This window comes from Nyctibius grandis, chromosome 3 (genome assembly GCF_013368605.1).
Source record: "Nyctibius grandis isolate bNycGra1 chromosome 3, bNycGra1.pri, whole genome shotgun sequence".
In the NCBI taxonomy this organism is placed as follows: Eukaryota; Metazoa; Chordata; class Aves; order Nyctibiiformes; family Nyctibiidae; genus Nyctibius; species Nyctibius grandis.
In genome coordinates this window covers 111,255,404-111,277,318 of record NC_090660.1, presented here as the reverse complement: position 1 = coordinate 111,277,318, position 21,915 = coordinate 111,255,404, and the positions used below count along the sequence as shown (strand labels likewise).

Sequence of the window (21,915 nt, the reverse complement as noted above, 5' to 3'; positions counted from 1 at the left end):
TATAGAGATGATATAGTTTCTATATATAAGATAGAGGTTTCTATAACTATATAGAAACTATATAAGATCTATACAGCAATATCTGTATCCTGTGTATCTATGGATAGATACATCTAGGCAGATACAGACATATCTCTCTGTATATATCTCTATATATCTATACCAAATACATAAAATAGAATCAGAGAATAGTTTGAGTTGGAAGGGACCTTTAAAGGTCATCTAGCTCCAACCTCCCTGCAATGAGCAGGGACATCTTCAACTAGATCAGGTTGCTCAGAGCCCCATCCAACCTGACCTTGAATGTTTCCAGGGATGGGGCATCTACCACCTCTCTCGGCAACCTGCTTCAGTGTTTCACCACCCTCACTGTAAAAAAATTCTTCCTTATATCTAGTTTGAATGTCTATATATATAGACTATATCTATATATACTATCCCTGGCCATGGATGTCTGCTTGGAGGCCACATTCACAGATGGCTCCTCCATTGCTGATCCTCCTCCCAGCCACGCTGCCTTGGCAGCACTCGGGGTTTCAGCAGCTCTGCCAGCAGGTCGGAGATGGGGCAGAAATCCTGCCGGGAAACTGGTGCTGTGCAGCTTTTGCTGTAGGAAGGTTTATGGTGCAGGATGGATATACTGTATTGGGTATACCAATAGCGTTTAATGTCTTCATCAGTGACGCAGATGGTGGGATTACGTGCACCCTGAACGTGTTTGTGGATGACACCAAGCTGAGTGGTGCAGTTGATACACTTGAGGGAAGGGATGCCATCCAGAAGGACCTTGACAGGCTTGAGGGGTGAGACCATGAGAACATCATGAAGTTCAACAAGGTCAAGTGCAAGGTCCTGCACCTAGGTCAGGGCAATCCCCAGTATCAGTACAGACTGGGAGATGAATGGATGGAGAGGAGCCCTGAGGAGAAGGACTTGAAGATACTGGTGGATGAAAAATTGGACATGACCCAGCAATGTGCACTTGCAGCCCACAAAGCCAACTGTATCCTGGGCTGCATCCAAAGCATGGCCAGCAGGTCGAGGGAGGGGATTCTGTCTCTCTACTCCAGTCTCATGAGACCCCACCTGCAGTGCTGCGTCCAGCTATGGGGCCCCCAACATAAGAAGGACATGGAGCTGTTGGAGCAAGTCCAGAGGAGGGCCGCGAAGATGATCAGAGGGCTGGAGCACCTCTGCTATGAAGAGAGGCTGAGAGAGTTGGGGCTGTTCAGCCTGGAGAAGAGAAGGCTCCAGGGAGACCTTATTGTGGCCTTTCGATGTACTTAAAAGGAGCCTATAAGAAAGATGGAGAAAGACTTTTTACCCAGGCCTGTAGTGACAGGACAAGGGGTACTGGTTTTAAACTGAAAGGGGGTAGATTTAGATTGGACATAGGGAAGAATTTTCTTATGAAAAGGGTGGTGAGACATTGGACCAGATTGTCCAGAGAAGTTGTGGATGCCCCATCATTGGAAGTGTTCAAGGTCAGGCTGGTCAGGGCTTTGAGCAACCTGATCTAGTGAAAGATGCCCCTGCCAAGGGAGGTTGGAACTAGATGATCTTTGAAGATCCCTTCAAACCTAAACCATTCTATAATTCAATGATTTTATGATACAGTGTGTCATCCCTGGTGCGAGCTCAGTGACCTGCGCTCATGGCTGAAGCAGTGCTTTCCAGGCGCCGCGGGAGGAGATGATCTTGTAGGACCGGCTGTGCAGGGTGGGCTGGCTCAAGCGTTAGGGTACCTGAAGCCCAGCACACTCCTTTCCTAGCAAAGCCACACTGAAATCACATTACAGGTTCAAAGACTGAAGGGAAGCTCAGCAGCTTCTTTTACCATCTTACACCAAGGATGACTCCAGCAGAGCAGCTTAGTGACTCACTCCTCAGACATGAGGATTACAGCCTCATGCTTCCCACTCACCAGGGATCACCATGCCACATCCTCTCCAAGTGATGCTCTCCTGCCTATCCCTCTTTCCCACTGCTGCGTAGTCAGTGGCCATGTTCCTCCTGCCAAATCCATTTTGGGAGAGAATTCCCCATTTTGGAAGAGACATACAGCCTTGACTGGCTACTGGTGCTCCAGCCTTGACTGGAGTCATGGAATCATAGAATCATAGAATCGTAGAACTGGTTTGGTTGGAAAAGACCTTTGAGATCATCAAGTCCAACTGTTAACCTAACACTACCAAGCCCACCACTAGACCATGTCCCTAAGCACCACATCTACGTGGTGCTTCCCCAAAATGCTGCAGCAGTCACAGGCAATGGAGGTGACACCTTTCCCCCATAGCAGAGTGTAGGGCTGGGCGGTGCTGAATGCAGCACCCGTTTTGCCCACTTCGTCACTGAGGTCTGATGTTGAGTCCATGCAGCTTGAGGATGAAGCTCAGAAGAAGATGGGTGCTTTTTTTTGTGTCCCTTAAGAGCCGTTCCTGAAGGATACTATTTAAATGGCCCCATTTGGAGGGGTCTCCCTCCCTCCCTTCAGCTCTCTCTAGGGCTGTGTTAGGGGGTCCCAGAACATCCTTTTGGGGCTGTGTACTCACTTTCACTCCCATGTGTTGCAGCAAGCTGAATTTCAGCATCATGTCACACCCTGAGATTTCAGCCATCTCCAAGCCACCTTTGCTCAAACTTCCTACGAAGTGGCTTTACGCTCCCGAGTGCTCGATTTAGACCGGAGCTGGTGGGGGGGAAGGATGAGGGTTGTAGCTCCTCAGAGCTTAGCGTGGTCATTGAATGGGGAGGAGGCAGGTGATAGCTGCCTTGGTCCACAGAGGCAAGAGGACATGGGGACCATGTTGCAGGTCCTGTAGGTGCTCCTGAAGGCTGAACCTGTCCATAGGAGATGGGAGGACCCCACACCTAGACTCATATGGCTGGTACATCCCCATGGAGCTGTGCTGCGAGCCCGGTTGCCAGCACATGCATCCACCTCCCTGCTGCTGAGGTCCAAACACCATCACCCTCAGTAAAAAGCAATCCCCTGAGTTTTTCCCCAGGACCTGACAGAGTTTCTCTCTTCCCCTGCCTTGCAGGATTGGCCATTCGATGATGGAGCGCCTCCTCCCAGCAAGATAGTGGAAGACTGGCTCAACTTGCTGAAGACCAAGTTCTGCGAAGACCCCGGCTGCTGTGTGGCCGTGCACTGCGTGGCTGGCCTGGGGCGGTAAGTCAGAGCCCGACACCCCGGCTGCCCCATGCTTGCCCCGCATCTTCCCTTCCCCACAGAATCACAGAATGGTTAAGGGTTGGAAGGGACCTCTGGAGATCATCTAGTCCAACCCCCTGCCAAAGCAGGGTCACCCAGAGCAGGTTGCACAGGGTCACGTCCAGGCGGGTTTTGAATATCTCCAGAGAAGGAGACTCCACACCCTCCCTGGGCAGCCTGTTCCAGGGCTCTGCCACCCTCAAAGTCAAGAAGTTTTTCCTCATATTCAGATGGAACTTCCCATGTTTCAGTTTGTGCCCGTTGCCCCTTGTCCTGTCACTGGGCACCACTGAGAAGAGTCTGGCCCCATTCTCTTGACACCCACCCCTAGGTCCCCCGGTCTCCCTTTGAGAAGGCACGCAAAAAGCGTGCAGCAGAGACCTTAGCGGGAATAGACGTTGATGGAGGGGCCGCTGCCCAAGCTCCTCATTGCACATCTTATGGCCAAATCTTGGGCACTGGGAGGGGGCTGGGTTGCTCGGTGCTGTCCTGTCAGTGCCCCACGGCGATTTTGCTTTTGCTAAGAACTGGTCGTGGAAATACTGCAAAATGCTCCCCGCTACAACTGGGAGCCGCTGCGTTTCAAGAGCTGCTGTGTTCTGCTGCTCCCCCCACTGCAGGTCGGGTTTTGCGTGTGTATTTACATGCACTTTTCCGATAGATTTGCCTCCAAAGTTCTCATGCTCATTAGAAGAGCAGCAAACAGCTGCCAGCCCCATCCTGGGGGCTTTACCCCTAAAATCATCCGTCCCTTGGGGCAACACTTGCAGCCAAATGGCAAGAAATTACAAACTAAAAGTCAGCGCTGGTGATTGCCCTCAATGCCACCATTACAGCCCCGCGGCGTGTCCCCCCGCCCCAGGAGGGGATGTCAGCCTCTGGGCCACGTGGCTGGGGAGTGACCGCCGCTGCCATTGCCTTGCAGCGCTCCCGTCCTCGTCGCGCTGGCCTTGATCGAGAGCGGGATGAAGTACGAAGATGCCATCCAGTTCATCCGACAGTAAGTTGAGCGGCGTTTCGGTGTCAGGGGGAGGAAGCAGCCCCTCTCTGGGGGAGCGGAGAGATCTGGCGTGCCTCAGGGTTTTTTGGGGTGCCAGGGTTGCTGTTCATAGAATCACAGAATGGTTTGGGTTGGAAGGGACCTTAAAGATCATCTAGTTCCAACCCCCCTGCCATGGGCAGGGACACCTTCCACCAGACCAGGTTGCTCAAAGCCCTGTCCAGTCTGGCCTTGAACACTTCCAGGGAGGGGGCAGCCACAGCTGCTCTGGGCAACCTGGGCCAGTGTCTCACCACCCTACCAGGAAAGAATTTCTTCCTAATATCTCATCTAAATCTCCACTTTTTCAGTTTAAAACCGTTACCCCTCATCCTATCACTACATGCCCTTGTAAAAAGCCCCTCTCCCGCTTTCCTGTAGCCCCTTCAGGTACTGGAAGGCTGCTAGAAGGTCTGCCTGGAGCCTTCTCTTCTCCAGGCTGAACAGCCCCAACTCTCTCAGCCTGTCTTCATAGCAGAGGTGCTCCAGCCCTCTGATCATCTTCATTCTCTCCTTTTGGCACAGAAGAAAAGGGAGGGCCAGGACCAAGCACCCCATACCTTTCCATCAGGGCTGTAGGAGGCTGGAGAGGCATCTGGCAGCATCCTTGGGGGGCTTTTGGCAGGAGCCCTTCTTTGGGCAGCCTCCCCACGTGTTTCCTCCCTGACTCTCTGTGTCCTAACACTCACAGGGCAGATGAGTAAGAAAAGCTGCTGGAGTCAGTTCCTGTCCCTGTCCCCAGAGGACGCACAAGGCTGCAGCTTCAAAAATCCCTTCCTGCTCCAGGCATGGGGGGTGCAGCACCCTGATTGTTGATCGATGGCCGGCTGAATATGAGCCAGCAGTGTGCACAGGTAGCCAAGAAGGCCAACAGCATCCTGGCTTGTATCAGAAATAGTGTGGCCAGCAGGGCAAGGGAAGTGATCGTCCCCCTGTACTCGGCACTGGTGAGGCCGCACCTCGAATTCTGTGTTCAGTTTAGGGCCCCTCACTACAAGAAAGACATCGAGGTGTTGGAGAGAGTCCAAAGAAGGGCAACGAAGCTGGTGAAGGGTCTGGAGAACAAGTCTGATGAGGAGCAGCTGAGGGAACTGGGGTTGTGTAGTCTGGAGAAAAGGAGGCTGAGAGACCTTCTTGCTCTCTGCAACTACCTGAAAGGAGGGTGTAGTGAGGAGAGTGTTAGTCTCTTCTCCCAAGTAACAAGCGATAGGACGAGAGCAAATGGCCTCAAGTTGTGCCAGGGGAGGTTTAGACTGGATATCAGGAACAATGTCTTCACCAAAAGGGTTATCAAGCATTGGAACAGGCTGCCCAGGGAGGTGGTGGAGTCACCATCCCTGGAGGGATTTAAAAGCCGTGTAGATGTGGTGCTGAGGGACATGGTTTAGTGGTGGGCTTGGCAGTGCTGGGTTAACGGTTGGACTTGATGACCTTAGAGGTCTTTTCCAACCAAAACGATTCTATGACAAAGGTGGGTTCGGGGTGGTGGGGTTTCTCCTGCCGCACCACTGACTGTGCCAACCCTCCTCTGTCCCCACAGGAAGCGCCGAGGAGCCATCAACAGCAAGCAGCTGACGTACTTGGAAAAATACCGACCAAAGCAGAGACTCCGATTTAAGGACCCTCATAACCACAAGAACAAATGCTGCATCATGTAACCTCAGTGACCTCTTGCCAAAATCTGTGCACACAGACACCCGGGCACCCGCACGCACCCCACCCCTCTCACCTCCTCACCCAGCCCCATGCACCCCACGCACCACCCCACTGACAGGGCTGGGGCGGGGGGACATGGAGCACCACCGACCTGTTCCAGCACCCACAGCACGGTCATCTTGCCGGACCCCTGAAGAAGGCTGCTCTCTCCAGCTCCAGCCCCGAGGAGGGAAGGCAGCGCTGCCCTTTGACTCAGCGTTAGCAGGCAATGAGCTCACGTGATGGTTCTTCATCACCTTCCTCCTCCTCCCTTTCCCCTCCCGTTGCACTGAGAGGGCTGGGCAGAGGGTGCTTGGTGTGGGGTGATGCAGGCAGGGCTGTGCCAGCTGAGAAGGGATGGGGAGCAGGAGGGCCGGAGCACCCCCAGAAAAACCCTTTCCCACCTCTTCCCCATAAATAAGGGCTGCAGCAGCGGGGACGGAGGTGGGGACGGCGCGATGGCCTCGAGGGGGAAGACGGTGATAGCAGGAAGAGGTGAAAGGGGCTCGTAGCTTGGTGCTGGCCCTGTGGCCATGGGAAGGGCTGAGATAATTCCCCCCAGCACCGTTCCCTTTCTCCTGGCTGCTCTCACGCTTCACCATCTCCCCATTGCCTTGATGCCTGCTCGGACGCTGCCGGTGGGGCTCGTTGGGGCTTGCTGCAGCGAAGGCAGAGAAACTCGGGAGCCGTGGGAGGGCTTTGAGGCACCCAGCTTTGCACTGGGTCCCCCAAAGTGTGGGGTACTGTTATTTATAGCTTCCAAATTCAATGCACGGGGTGGTGGAGTCTCTCCTGTCGTGTCCCCACCACCGAGCTGCGGCTCAAACTCCAGTTCTGGCTGCGATGCCCTGGGGACGCAGCGCACATCTTGGGGCACGTCCACATCCTCCACCGCTGCGTTTGCTGCAGCTTTCCTGGGGGATTTTGGGTGCTCCTGGCAAGAACACGTCACCAAATTTTCCACCTGCCTTTCCCACACCCAGTGGCATCTGTAACGCTGTGCCTGGCACCCTGAAACCCCCCCAGCGCGTGCCCTGGGTGGGCTCAGAGCTGCCCCTGAGCTGGGACATTAAACATCTCTCTCAACTTTCTGCCTTTGAACGCTTGCAGCAGCTGGAGCGGTGGGCACGTAGCGGGCGTGGGGGTGTTTTTTCTTTTGATGAGGATAAGAGAAATTTGCTAATTAAAGGAAAAAAGAAAACTTTAAAAAAAAAAAAACTGTTTGTCTTCCGCACGTCCTCTGGCCTTTCTTTCTCCCATCACTGCCTGGCAAAGCCTGGGAGGTGACCCATGGCCCCCCAGACTGATCCCTGGCACCGGGTCACAGCCGGCTGCCATCTGCTGTCACCAGGGATTACGTGTGACCCAAAGGATGCTCTGGGTATCCTTCGGGCTCGCTGCTGCTCACCCCCTCAGCTGCAGAGGGCTGCAGATGTTCGGGCTTGTCATCCAGCGTATTGTGGTTTTAGGCTGCCCAACTTGAGATGCCTTCAGTGCCCTGTGTTGGGTTTCTCCAAAGGTTTGTGTGCCTTCCAAAACATAGTATCCAGAGACATTTCCTTCAGAGGGTTCATCTCTTGAGATAATTGGTAAGGAAGGCTGGTTAGACGCTTTCAGTACCTGCAGAAGGGTAGGGGATGGCTTTGTGCTACCACACGTGGGCAGAGGAGAAGCTCGGAGACGTTTTCTAGCACCACTCCTCCTCTCCTGATGGGAGCCAGCCCCACTGCACAGCAGGGATGACCATCCTGTGGGATGGGCTGTGGTGCCAAGCGAGGTGGAGACCCTCCACGCATGGCCCCGAAGCTGTCATACCGCACGCTTCGGGCCTGTCCGAGCCCCCACATTGTGGAACAGCCCTCGGTCCCTTGCGTCTCTCCTGCCCCATTCCAGGCTGTTGGTTCCCATGTCTCATGGGAAAGGTGGTGATGGTTGAAGGGTCTGAAATTGGGCTGATAAAAAGGCCTGATCCTGTATTGCAGCAGTCCCACTGGGTGGGTCACTGTCTTCTTCCTGCCCCGTTGTGTCCTCCTGCTGCTAAAATAGATGCTGCTTCATCCCCAGGGGCAGTAGGAGGTGGCTTGGCATTGTGACAGGAACGACCCCAATCCCTCTTAGCCAGAAGACCTCATGGTCCCATGTGCTCCCTGGTCATAACGGGCTGTGCCATGACTTGCGAAGAGATGATCTTAGAGGTCCTTTCCAACCAAAACGATTCTGTGATTCTATGAGTTCAGGATAAAACGGTGGGAACCGTTGCTTTGCAGGCTTGGAGATGTTTCTACCCTGGCAAGAGGAGACATGTTTTCCTCGCCCCCATGCTCATGGGAGCATCATGTGGCAGATTGCCCAGGGCAAGCAGTCCAGGGCTTCAGCCACGATGCTTTTGAGCTGGGGTCAGGATGGGGACAGAGGGGCTTGAATTCAGCCTACTTTGGCCACAGGAACCTCCTCCATGCAGGGTTTGATGGTGGAGGTGCTCGGTGCTGAGCTCTGATGAGAGTACACTCAAATCTCAGCTTGGTGGGCTTGTTTGAGGGGAACATGGAGGGAGGACAGGCTTTGCAGTGCTTCTTCGCCTTATGTAGCATCAACCCAAACACCTCAAAAATAGAGAGCTTCTAGTGTAAGAGCAGTCCTTGACCTGGTACAATCCACATGGCCAAATCCTGAGTGCCTCTGGCTGGCAGAGCAGCATCTTGATACTTTTTTTTTCTTTTTTGATAAATCACTGCAAAAAAAAACCCCACCAAAACCATGCTGCTTTAGTTGTCCCACTTCTTTTCTTTTTTCATTTTTTAATGGGTGTCTTCCCTCTGTCCTGAAACTTGCTGTCACCTCCCATGTGCTGCTCCATGGACAGGACACCTCAGCATCCCAGAAGCTGCTATCCTTGCATGGGGTTGAATGCACTCCAAGGTTTCTCTGGGTTAGACTGCCAAATTTTTGAGATTTGTTTGATATGGACTTGGGCTCCTACCTCTGAGGTACCAGCTCCTCGATGTTTCAGCCTAGAGAAGATTACAGAAACATAAAAGGCTGGGGAAACTGAGGGGTCTTCCAACCGGGTTTTGGGTTAGAAATCTCAAAGAAGAGCCCGGTTCCCACACAAAAACCTTGTGACGGTCACAGAAGAGGGGAAGTTGGAGCTCAGTATACATGTAGCACCAGAGCGAGGCCTAAGTGGCCAAGGGCTCATGGTTTGGGCTGGTTTTGGGGTCTCTCCTTGTACACTAATCCTCGTTTCACCTCAGATGCCAAGACGATGAAAGGAGAGCCTTAATCTGATGTATTTGCCAGTTCTGTTATTGCTCCAGTTGTATCCATTGGGTTTTGGCAGATGTCATAGGGAACAGACACCCCCATGGCCTTGGCTGCAAACCAGCCACCTTATCCTGCCCTTTTCTGCAGAAGCAAAGGCACAAACTGGGTTTTATACCTCCTCACCCGTATCCACCTCCCTCACAGATTCCATGGAAACCCACCATCTTTCCGTAGTTTGCAGGGACTGGAGTCCAAACTGGTAGCAAGAGCTTTGGAGACCCAAGGGATGGCAAAGCAGAGATGCCCTAACCATCAAACCAAGACCTTGTAGGCTTTGCCCAGGAATCAGTCATGCCTGAACCTTGCATCGGGGAATAAATCTGAGGAGGAATTCATACTTGTGTCCTCTCACCAGTGGCACTCATGTGCCCTTATCTGCGTTTAAAAGGCTTGTGTGTCCCTTCTGTTCTCCATGTTTGGCAGTCGGATGGGGCGCGTGGTGGGGGCAGCGGTGGGAAGGAAGGCAACGCGGCTGTGGCAAGCGGCCAGCTCTTTATTTAAGAAAGGTCTGGTGACGCGGATTTAAAGACTTCGCTTTTGTGAATTCATATGATGAGTCTTGCAATAAGTCTGACACTGTGGCGCTTGGCTGAGAGCTTCGGACAAGGAGGTTTATGAGTAACAGATTTCCCGAGGAAGCAGAGTCTTGCTCTATCTACAATAGAACGAGTCATTTTCTTTTTCTTTTTTTCATTGGGTTTGTTTGTTTTTTATGAGCCCCAGTGGGAAAGCGCACAGGGAGCTTCGTGACTTCCATGCAGTTTCCAGGGTCTTTCTCTCACTGACTTCCAGCGGGCTGGGTAGGTGCAGCTCAGCGGGTGGATTTGGATGGGATGGTGTCTGGTGGGAGAAGAACGTGGCTGGTTTCTTTGCGCACCGGGGGGTCACGGGCCAGCTGTGGTCCCGCTCACAGCCTCCAGCAGACATTCCCGGGGAGGGGGGGGGGCATTTCGCCACGCTCGGCTTCCCTTTAGATGACGATCTCCCAATGAACTCTCGACTTCCCTGCTGTTTCTTTCTGTGCAACAACTGCATATTTTCCTTTCTAACTCCATAGTAGTATGTAGATTAAGCCCAGATGACTTCTTTTTTTTTGTTTGGTTTTTTTTTTTGGTCTGAGCCATGGCTAAATTATTATACCCAATGCGTTTTGTATCAGACGACATCACTTTGAATATGCAGATGAGGTATAGGATCTTGACACTTTATAACCTTTTTAAAAAGAAACTTGTCTGTTTACTTACATCTTGTGTAAAAAGGAAAAAAAAATGTATGCCTTTTAGTAATCACCTTTTTTTTTTTTTGAGTTTTATGAAATTATGGTGGTTTCACTCCAGCAGCAAAATAAAAAGCGTTCACTGTTTTGTACCTCCCTGTGTGCTGATGTGCTGCTAATGGGGGAGTTATCAAGATGGGGAAGCAAAAGCAGAGCCAAACTCTGGCCAAGGGACGGTGGAGGAATGCATGGGAGGGCTGCCAAGGTCCTGCTGCCTCTTCTTGGATGGAGACTTCAGCCCACTCCCATCCCATCCCAAATGTGTCCCAGCTACATTTCCCACCCATTTCCTGGATTATTTTCCTCCTCTCATTCCATTCCCCTTTCCTGGGAGCTCCCAGGACAGACAACGGAGGTGGCTGGGAAAGTGTTGGATTTACTGGTGGCTGGAAAGCTGCTGGGAGGAAAAGGACCTGGGGGTGTTGGTCGATGGCCGGCTGAATATGAGCCAGCAGTGTGCCCAGGTGGCCAAGAAGGCCACCAGCATCCTGGCTTGTATCAGCACTAGTGTGGCCGGCAGGGCAAGGGAAGGGATCGTACCCCTGTACTTGGCACTGGTGAGGCTGCACCTTGAATCCTGTGTTCAGTTTTGGGCCCCTCACTAGAAGAAAGACATTGAGGTGCTGGAGAGAGTCCAGAGAAGGGCAACGAAGCTGGTGAAGGGTCTGGAGCACAAGTCTGATGAGGAGCGGCTGAGGGAACTGGGGGTGTTTAGTCTGGAGAAAAGGACGCTCAGGGGAGACCTTATTGCTGTCTACAACTACCTGAAAGGAGGTGTAGCGAGGTGGCTGTTAGTCTCTTCTCCCAATAACAAGCACTAGGACGAGAGGAAATGGCCTCAAGTTGTGTCAGGAGAGGTTTAGATTGGATATCAGGAACAATTTCTTCCCCCAAAGGGTTATCAGGCATTGGAACAGGCTGCCCAGGGCAGTGGTGGAGTCACCATCCCTGGAGGGATTTAAAAGACGTGCAGATGTGGTGCTGAGGGACATGGTTTAGTGGTGGGCTTGGCAGTGCTGGGTTAATGATTGGACTTGATGACCTTAGAGGTCCTTTCCAACCAAAACGATTCTGTGATTCTCTGGTTCTACTGCAGTTAGATGATGGACTGCAGTTAAAGTAGATGATAGAGCCCAGGGCAGAGGCGATTGATTAGCCCAGTGCCAGGGCAGGCGCATGGGGTGCACCCAGGGCTCCAGGCATTCACATAAAGCCCTTTTCCCCATAGGATGCCCTCTGTCCCATCCAGCATAGTCACTGCATGGTCCATCTCCAGCCCTTCCTTAGCAAAACATCAAGCAGGTCTTCAGCAGTGATTGCCAGGCCAGGCAGCTCCCACTTCCAGCATCCCCCCAGCATAGCCACCATGATCACAGCAGGATCAGGAGCCAGTGTCTTGCCAGAGAGAGTCCAACCATCACCACAGCATTTACTGCCAGTCCAAGCAAAGTCTTCTCCAGAGGAGGGTCAGGCAGCAGGAAGATCCCAGAGCTGGTCTGCAGCAGCAGACTTCCCTTGGCTGAGTGAGCTAATTGCGTTGCGCACTTACCAAAGTGTGTCAAGTACCCACCTCATCATCAAATAATTGGCATAAGCAGAGCCCACACACACCCTGATCCTGTGTCCGGCATGTCTCAACTGATGCAGTTGGATAAGAGATGTTGTAAGGCTCAGAGATGCCTTTTATGGCATGGAAAGAGCTGACCCCATAGTAAGGCTGTAGGGTGCTGCTGGACAAGCTGCCCAACTGAGGGCCCCAAGGGGCCATGGCTAATAAATCATAGCGTGCAAGAGTCTGACCACTCAAGGCCACCTATGCAGTGGGCAGCCCTTGTACCACAAACACACACAATACCTGGATCGACTGACCAGCCTCTCTGGGCTCTGGCATGAAGCAGCAATGGGAGGGACCAGCTCCTAAATATGCATTGTCCACCGGCACAAACACACCTGCCAGGGGCACCTGGGTTAGGAAGATCTTGTAGCTGGAGATCTGGCAGCTGCTTCTCCCTCCCTTGCTGCTTTTCTTATTACAGATCAGTTTAATAGCTAAATCTACTGGGTGGAGAGCAGCTGCTCAGTGACTGAAGTCTTTGGGCAGCGTCTCCCAGTTGAGCAACACAAGACATGTTGACCTCAGTCCACCCAGGAAGGTAGACTGGGTGGACTGGTCAGCACACCAGCAAGGAGGAGCCCGGTTGAATATTAGGGTAGACTTTCTGCTGGCAAAATGGACTTTTGGAGGAAGGACGTGGTATTCAAGCCCCTGGAGGACTTCTAAGAGCAGGACAGGCATTGTGTCCCTTCCAAGGTCAGGATGAGAGGATGACCTCTGTAATATGATATTTATCCCTAACTCCACTAATGCTTTGTGGTCAGCTGTGGTCCAGCCTAGCTCTTCTTCAAGCTCAAAACCAACTGAGCAAGTTAAAACTGTAGAGGCAACTGAGCTAGGCAGGACATGGGACACTTGGAGATATGGCAGATATCTCAGCATTTCATAGAATCACAGAATGGTTTGGGTTGGAAGGGACCTTGAAGATCATCTAGTTCCAACTCCCCTGCCACAGGCAGGGACACCTTCCACTAGACCAGGTTGCTCCAAGCCCCATCCAACCCGGCCTTAAACACTGCCAGGGAGGGGACATCCACAGCTTCTCTGGGCAACCTGTTCCAGTGTCTCACCACCCTCACAGGAAAGAATTTCTTCCTAATATCTAATCTAAATCTCCCCTCTTTCAGTTTAAAACCATTCCCCCTCGTCCTATCACTCCATGCCCTTGTAAAAAGCCCCTCTCCATCTTTCTTGTAGGCCTCCTTTCTGCAGTAACTGGCATGTGTTATCTATGGGAAAGTATCTTCACTTGCCTGGGAGAGGGGGAAGGCTGAAATGACCTGGACTCAATGTTTTCTGCGGAAAGGGCCTGCTAGGAAAAGAGGTCTGATATGGAAGAGGCAAGATGGATTTTACTTACCCACTCTCACCATCCAGTCCCAACTCCAGACCCCTCAGCCATGTCCCATATAGCTGGGAGTCCTGGAGGAACTGGGCACTGTAATGTACCAGCAAAGATGCCAAAGAGGTGGGCTCTTGGGAACCACCACAGCTCAACAGAGCCAGCAAATCTGGGGGAGCTTTTGACCCTCGCCAGCAAGTGTTGTTCACACCAACGTTCTTCCAGTGGACAATATTCAACCAGCTCAGCCCCAGGTTAGGGCAGAGGGACATGATCCAGCAGGTTGCTGCACAGGAAGCTGCTGCAAGACTGCTGCAAGGTGGGCACTGATGTTACTGCTTCAAATTCAGGACTGTGTTCAGGTTTCCTTACACTTCCACTGCCAGCCTGATGGTTCAGTATTAGTCTTGATGCTTAAACTACTTGCATCAGGGCTAGTAAGGCCCATTTGTCCATCTCCCTACCCCAAGAATTTGAATCCAATGACTGATTTAACCCTGCAGACCTCCCAACTATACCACATTTCTTCAAGGCCAGTGAAAACAGCAGATAAAGGAAAGACCTGAGTGATATATCCAGTAGAGCATGGCTCAACCTTTTTAGACACCCGAGAGTCTACCCAGAGAAGACATTGCACATAACCCACCCATTGGGGATCTGCTCAGTGCTTCACCACTGGCAGCGACCACCCATGAGGCATGAAACTAGGCTTCACTCACTAAACCAGTTGAGTTTTAACTCTGCCTCCCATGACCAAGTCAGGAAGGCAAAGACCAGAGGCTCCATGGAGGCTGAGGAGCAGGAGCTTGCATGAACAGGTTGGTAAGTAAGGAAAGCTGACGCTAATTGTGTGAGCTCCCGAGTAATTACAAGGGAAACTCCCCTCATGCTGCTGTAGGCTCAGCAAGGCTTTTTGTCGAGGTGCTGGCTTGGAAGAGGGGAGGGCTGCAGGTCAGAGTACAGCAGGGTGGCATGGCCAGAGCTGTCCTTGGATTGCCCCAGCGCTCACCAAGTGCTCTGCAAGGCAGATCCTTATCTCCTCTCGTGCTTTGAACCACGAAGCTGCAAGGGGCACTGCCTCCAGGGTTGAGCAATAAGCAACTGTGCCTTCAATCAGCCTAATTGCTGCCTTGCCTCCCAACCAGGAGGGCCAGGGGGACTTCTGAAGGCGGGTGCGTGTGCTGGAGAAACACCCGTCTGCGCTCCTGCCTGTACACGCTGTCTCCTACCTGCCTGCATTCCTCCTCGCCCTCCGTCACCAAAAAACGTGCACACCTTTGCAGGCCAGACCCCGACTCTCTGAGTTAGGCTGTTGCCACTCCAAGCACAGGCTTCTGCCACACACAGAATCACAGAATCAATCAGGTTGTAAGAGACCTCTGGGATCGAGTCCAACCTTTGATCTGACACCACTGTGTCAACTAGACCATGGCACTAAGTGCCACATCTAGTCTTTTCTTAAACACCTCCAGGGACGGCGATTCCACCACCTCCCTGGGTAGCCCATTCCAATGCCTAATAACCCTTTCTCTGAAGAAATTTTGCCTAATGAACCTCCCCATGCAGCTTGTCCCCAAGAAGAGCACTATGAAAGTCCATCAAATTGGTGTTGCCTGGAAAGGTCTAAGTTGACCACTCACAGGTCCTGGGATCTTTTCCCAACTCATGCCATGGTCTGCAGTGGAGGAGGTGGGTACCTACAAGCCCTATCACAGCCATGTATTGCAGAGCCTTCCGTCCTGCCAACACCAAAATTAGTGAGATGCACCCAGCTCAAGGTGGGTGTCCACAGCATGGTCTCATCCCTGGCTCCCCTTCCAGTCAGCAGAGATCAAGTCAAGAGTCAATACTAGAAATTCATGGGGCACCAATCTCATCCTGGCATGGACACTTCTTTCAGAGCTCCACCACCACAGAGGGACCCCAGATGCCCAGCTCACATAGAGACACTCACGCTGGAGACCCTCAAAGTGCTGGGAGATGACCCCCATGGCTCAGAGCTCACGCTGTGAATGTTACTAACCCACTTCAGAAAGTCAGCTCTCTGCAGAGCCACGGAGGCAAAGGTTGCAGGGTCTTCAGTAAGATCTAGACCAGCCATGGTCCAGGCTCACAAGACTGGATAAAAAATGCTCTGTGAGGGCCACCTTGCTCCTCGCTTGCTGTGTGCTGAGCCATGGTGTAACCTTCACTTGCTTGTTTTGGACCGCTGCTGGCTGTCACAGCCACTGCTGGCTCTTGGGCACAACGCAGCTCCCACCACTGCTCCTGTCAACCTGCTTGGGATCGGCCCATTTGCAACATCTCCTGCTGGACATCAGGACATCACCTGAGGACATTGTGCTATCTGAAAGGGATCTTCCAGCTTCCCCCTGTGCCCAGGGAGACATGCACTGTCAGGGAGAGGCTGCGTGACGATGGGAGGCTGCAGGGATGAAGGTCTCACCTCCCCCCAGGATCTAGGAGACCCTGTGGGTCTGGGGGACCCTGTGGGGTCACTTCCCCCTAGGGGACCCTGTGGGTCTTGGCAGGAGGCACAGGACGGCGGGAGGTGCTGCCCTGCTTGCACTGTGGTATCTGGAAACTCCCATGCTCGTAGGTATGAAAAGGTAGGGCAGGGTTTGGGTTGGGAAGAAAATTAAAATGTTCCCAACAAACGTAGCCGAGAAGTCGAGCGGGGAATTAGGTGCTGCTTGGCAAAGGTGCAGCAACACAGATTGCCAGGGGTGGGTTTTGCCCCAGGAGCTTTCCCTGCAAACAGAGCAAGGAGGGGAAGGAGAAACTCTTTGCCCAGACTTACACGACCACCCCCACAGTTCAGAAAGGGGGTTCTGCAAAATCACTGCTCCATGCCGTGACCACAGCAAGGAGCTGCCCTGAGCCACTCACAGGGCAGGACCTCGGGGCAGAATTTGTTTTAACCGGTGGAGAGAGCAAACATTTGAGTGGCAGGAGGGGAAGAGGCTTGCACGGAGCATGGAAAAGGCTGAGTCACTCGCTGCTGGCGGCATCAGCAGCCGAGGAGGAGCGCGGCTGCCAAACAGCCACCTGGAGCTTTGTCAGCGCATCCTCACCAAAGAAAAAAAAGAAAAAGGAAAAAAATCCCCTCAACTGATGGCCTCTCCTGCATCCCACCCATACAAAAATAAAAAAAGAAAAAGGAAATAAGAAAAGGAATAAGAAAAGACTGGACATGGCACTTAGTGCCATGGTCTAGTTGACATGGTGGTGTCAGGGCAATGGTTGGACTCGATGATCCCAGAGGTCTCTTCCAACCTGATTGATTCTGTGATTCTGTGAAATAAAACCTAATCTGACAGCCTGTCCCACATCCCGCCGGAGAGCTACGTGTGCTGCACGCAGCCAGGGAGCTCCCTGCCAAAGCAGCGGCTGTGGAAAATGCCCTTCCCTGGCTGCAGGTGCTGGTTTCTGTTGCAACACCTCCCTTGGGGCTCGCAGAGCAGAGGAGGCTGCGTGGCTCTGCCACAGCATCTGGGCAGCCTCCAGGGACGTGTCACGGCCAAGCCAAGGCTCGGTCCAAGGACCGGGGGCGGGAGATGATTAGAGACCTGACGGCTCGGCGCTGGGAGAAGCACGACACAAGAGCTGCCTCCGCCCTGCAGAGACAGATAGATAGCTGTGAGGCTGGCAGCCCTGCTGCTGACTTCAGCTGGGGACTGACTCACCTACACCAGGGCTTCTTGTCTGGGTATCAGGTGGAGGTAGGGAGACAGCTCATTTAAATGAGCTTTGATCTTTAAGGCAAACAACACCGGCTTGTTCTGCAGCACTCAGGCAGACGTGGATGACAGAGAAGGACAGCCAGACGTGTCCTTTTGTTGGGGCCCCCAACATAAGAAGGACATGGAGCTGTTAGAGCGAGTCCAGAGGAGGGCCACGGAGATGATCAGAGGGCTGGAGCACCTCTGCTATGGAGACAGGCTGAGAGAGTTGGGACTGTTCAGCCTGGAGAAGAGAAGGCTCCAGGGAGACCTTCTAGGAGCCTTCCAGTACCTGAAGGGGCTACAGGAAAGCGGGAGAGGGACTTTTTACAAGGGCATGTAGTGATAGGACAAGGGGGAATGGTTTTAAACTGAAAGAGGGGAGATTTAGATTAGATATTAGGAAGAAATTCTTTCCTGTGAGGGTGGTGAGACACAGGACCAGGTTGCCCAGAGCAGCTGTGGCTGCCCCCTCCCTGGCAGTGTTCAGGGCCAGGTTGGATGGGGCTTTGAGCAAGCTGGTCTAGTGGAAGGTGTCCCTGCCCATGGCAGGGGGTTGGAACTAGATGATCTTTAAAGTCCCTTCCAACCCAAACTGTTCTATGATTCTAGGATTCTATGACAGGTTTCGGGGTGCCCAGTTCAAGGCACTTGTTTTCGGTGAATGGATGCTCAGCACTAAAACCCAGGGCTGTGATAAAGGGGTAACATGAAAACTTGCTAGGTGGTGCCAAACACCAGGGCCAAAGGTCTGGGGGCTCTTTCTGGGTTGCAAATCTAATAGGTTGAGGAAGATGACGCAGCTTGGTAGTGCAGAGAGACATGTGTCTGTAACTACCTCATCTGTAGCCAAGTGACCCATCTGGGAAGTGGAGTCCTTATGGTTGCAGCTCCCCAACTTGTTACATCTGCAGTCTCCATCCTGGGAGGGTTTCAGGATAAAGCCATGAGCAACGGGGCTGATCCCCATAGCTGACCCTGCTTTGAGCAGGAGACCTCCTGAGGTGTCTTCCAGGCTGAATTATCCCATGGTCTTGTGATGTTCCTAGCAAAGAAAAGAATATCCTGTAGCTCATAGGATGCAAAACTGGGTCACTGAAAGAGACTCCAGAGAGATACTCCCCTTGGGGCATACACCTTCTCCTGACACTGCAACTGTCTTCTCCAGCTCCTGCTGTTAGGGTCAAGGTGTCCATAGCTGTAGAGGGAATTATGTCCAGACTGCACGCTCCCCACATAGAGAACTCAGCATCCTCTCTAAAGTGTGGACACCAGAACTGTATGTTGTACCCAGTGCCAGACTCCATCTAAAGCAGTTAAATCCCTTCCCTGCATGCACCACTTGCTCAACCTGTCATCTGTTTTCTGATGAGAGTGTTTCTATCATGGGATGCAGGTTCACCAAGTGCAAAGCCCTGCAAGGGATGTCTCTGCCTCCATTAGCTGTCACCACACAATCTGTCATGCCGAGAAGAGGTTGAGCTGCAGCCCATAGCACCACTGGGTCCTTTTCCCCAGGGATATAACTTTTCCAGCTGGCTGGGCTAAACTCTGCATGGAAGCAGCTTCTTACCAAGAGAGACTCACCAGTCCCTGGGGCTGGCTGTCCTCCACCTCATTTTTCTCATTTTTATCCCCTCCCAGCTTCTTCAGGATCAATTTTGCCTTTATTTCCAGCTCACTGATGGAGAAGGCTGCATAGCTTTGGGCCTAGGGTTTTCCTCCAAAGAAACAGATTCAGTCAGTAGCGATTCCCCATTGACCACCACTTTTTGAGATCTGTCAGTTAACCAACTCTTAGCTCATTTAACGTGTGCTCTACTGGTGTGTGGTGCTTCTTTCTCCCACTGGAATGTCACGCTGTACAAATAAAATATTTTACAAGCATCTTGCATATACAGTGAAGTTTATGAACCAACCTTACGATCTAAAAGAACGAAATGAAGTTGGTACAACAAGATCCATTTTCCATAAAACCACGTTGACTGGCATTTATTATATTTCTGTTCTTTCTGTTTTCATGAATCAGATTCTAGATCAGACTGTTATTATTAGCAATCAGCCTGTTATTATTAGCCTGACATCACTCCTAGACGTGACTGGCCCATAAAGGCAGTTGAGCTGCTCAGCAGGCTCCTGAGGCTTAGCACCACATTAGTGCGGGTACTAGATACCAAGAGAAGATATTGGCCCATGCATCAAAGCCTTTGCATCTCTCAAGGATCCGAGCTGTAGTCTTGCCTGGGTTGAGCCTGAAACAGCTTCTCTTTATCCGAGAACTGGTTTCCTTATTGCATCCTGAAGTTTTCAGTAAAGCTTAGTTAGAAGATAGATAGGTATAATGGCAGCATCTATAATGTGCGCTTGCAGCCCAGAAGCCAACTGTATCCTGGGCTGCATCAAAAGAAGTGTGACCAGCAGGTCGAGGGAGGTGATTCTGCCCCTCTACTCTGCTCTCGTGAGACCCCACCTGCAGTGCTGCGTCCAGCTCTGGGGGCCCCAACATAAGAAGGACATGGAGCTGTTAGAGCGAGTCCAGAGGAGGCCACGGAGATGATCAGAGGGCTGGAGCACCTCTCCTGTGAAGAGAGGCTGAGAGAGTTGGGACTGTTCAGCCTGGAGAAGAGAAGGCTCCAGGGAGACCTTCTAGCAGCCTTCCAGTACCTGAAGGAGGCCTACAGGAAAGCTGGAGAGGGACATTTTACAAGGCCATGAAGTGATAGGATGAGGGATAATGGTTTTAAACTGAAAGAGGGTAGATTTAGATTAGATATTAGGAAGAAATTCTTTCCTGTGAGGGTGGTGAGACACAGGACCAGGTTGCCCAGAGAAGCTGTGGCTGCCCCCTCCCTGACAGTGTTCAAGGCCAGGCTGGATGGGGCTTTGAGCAACCTGGTCTAGTGGAAAGGTGTCCCTGCCTGTGGCAGGGGAGTTGGAACTAGATGATCTTTAAGGTCCCTTCCAACCCAAACCATTCTATGATTCTATGTTCTAAGTTCACAGGGGCTCACAGCATCTCCCTGTGACCTTGCAGAGTGGCCAAGAAGAGGAGGTGGTTGTGTGAAGCCTGACTGGTTACCCCAGGTGAGAGCTTAACTCACCCCTCTGAGCTGTTGGTGTGCAGCCAGGGTGATATGCAAAGCCCTTTCCGTGTGAGAACAGGACATTGTAGTCTCTGACCCTTGGGCTGCGGGACAGCAGGGATCAGGCTGGACTCTGCAGAGCTGGGCGTGATACAAAGCTGTAGGAAGCTGTCCCTGCCCTGAGAAGTTTAGGAAGCAAACAGCACCATTTCTAAAAGCTCAAATCCTACCCAACATCAAAGGTTGAAGCAGCTGACCCACTGAGACCACTGGGCCACACCAGAGAACCCCACTTGACTGTTTCCATAAGGACCCTCCTGTTGCTTCATCTCGGGCTCTGCTTGGGGCTGTTTGGCAACAGACTGCCCTCATTTTATTCCACATGTGCAGCTTCCTCCACAATATGTGTCTTCCTCCACAAATTCCCGATCCGCCAGGTCCCCTGGTAGCCCCCAAAACCTCAGTGCAAAAGAGAAAATGCCTCACATTTTGCACCCAGGGTCAAGCCAGATCCTAGTGCCAAGTTCCACCGCCATCTCATCCTGAGCTCACACCCACTCCAGCCTTCTCCTCTTGCAGCCTGTGCTCCAGCGAAATCCTTTCTGCACTAAAAAACCCACCAGCACAAACAGCCAGCCGCCCACCCATGCTCTCAGCCTGCCACCGGGGTAGAGAATCCCCATCCTTAAGGACGCAGCCTTGAACAAAAGCCAGGGAAATAAAAAAAAACAAAACAAGCTCCTCCACAGCCTGATCTTTTATTGTCCGTAAGGAGCTGCCAAACCAAACTGTGCCGCGGGTCCTTCCCGCTCCTTGCATCTCGTCCAAGATTCCTCCCCGCCCTACCATGGCTCATGCAGTCACAGCCCCAGCTGTGTCATCGGGTCTCCCCGGGAGCAAGGAAGACAATGGGGGGATCCTCGGGGTGGCGTGGGTGGCTTCCTCTGCTTCCATCCAGGGAGGGGATCCTGGGGGGGGAAGGCTCCGTGGAGGGTGGGATCTGCAGTTCCTGGCAGATGGGACAGTGAGCGAAGGTGGAAGAGCATCTGCAGCCTTTCAGAGTTGACCACGTTGGAAGGACCAGAGGGAAAGTCAGGTTTAAATAATCTTCTCCCCTTCAGGGCCCATTCAGGCCACTTCAGGAGGAAAAAAAAAAGAAAAAAAAAAGAGAAAAAAATAATCCCTCTGCGAGTGTCTGGTGCCAGCTGCCAGAAGAAAAGCTTAGCTCTGGGCTGTGCTTGCCCCAGCAGAGTCTGCCTCACTTTTGCTGCCCTTCACATTCCCCCACCACCCCATCCCGGCTCAGCTCACGAGCTCATGAGGACATGAGCTGAGCTCAAGCATCTGAGAGCCCTTCGCCTGGACGTGGCAAGCCGTGCCCTCCCTGCCTCCAAGCATGCAGCCAGGGCTTGTCCACATTAGACAGAGCTGGCTGCCTCTAATTAGCAGCGGGTGATAAATCCGGGGGGGAGATGACAACCCAGCGGGATGAGTCCAATCATCCTGCCCTTTCAATTCTCTTCCTCCCATCACACACGGCCAGGCTTGCCCGGTCCTAGCATCTCCTGTGGCAATAAGCCATCGCCCCCAGATGGGGAATGA

The 21,915-nt window shown here is 52.4% G+C and overlaps 1 protein-coding gene across 1 annotated transcript in view; it reads left to right on the top strand.

Annotated features, from left to right (window-relative positions):
• Positions 1-10,643, top strand: part of PTP4A3 (protein tyrosine phosphatase 4A3) — a 56,104-nt gene extending 45,461 nt beyond the window's left edge. Inside the window, exons 4-6 of the mRNA XM_068396940.1 lie at positions 3,045-3,175; positions 4,143-4,217; positions 5,797-10,643. Of these exons, the coding sequence (XP_068253041.1) occupies positions 3,045-3,175; positions 4,143-4,217; positions 5,797-5,914 (324 nt within the window). The 3' untranslated portion in view covers positions 5,915-10,643. The remainder of the gene's footprint in view (positions 1-3,044; positions 3,176-4,142; positions 4,218-5,796) is intronic.
• The last annotated feature ends 11,272 nt before the right edge of the window (positions 10,644-21,915 follow it).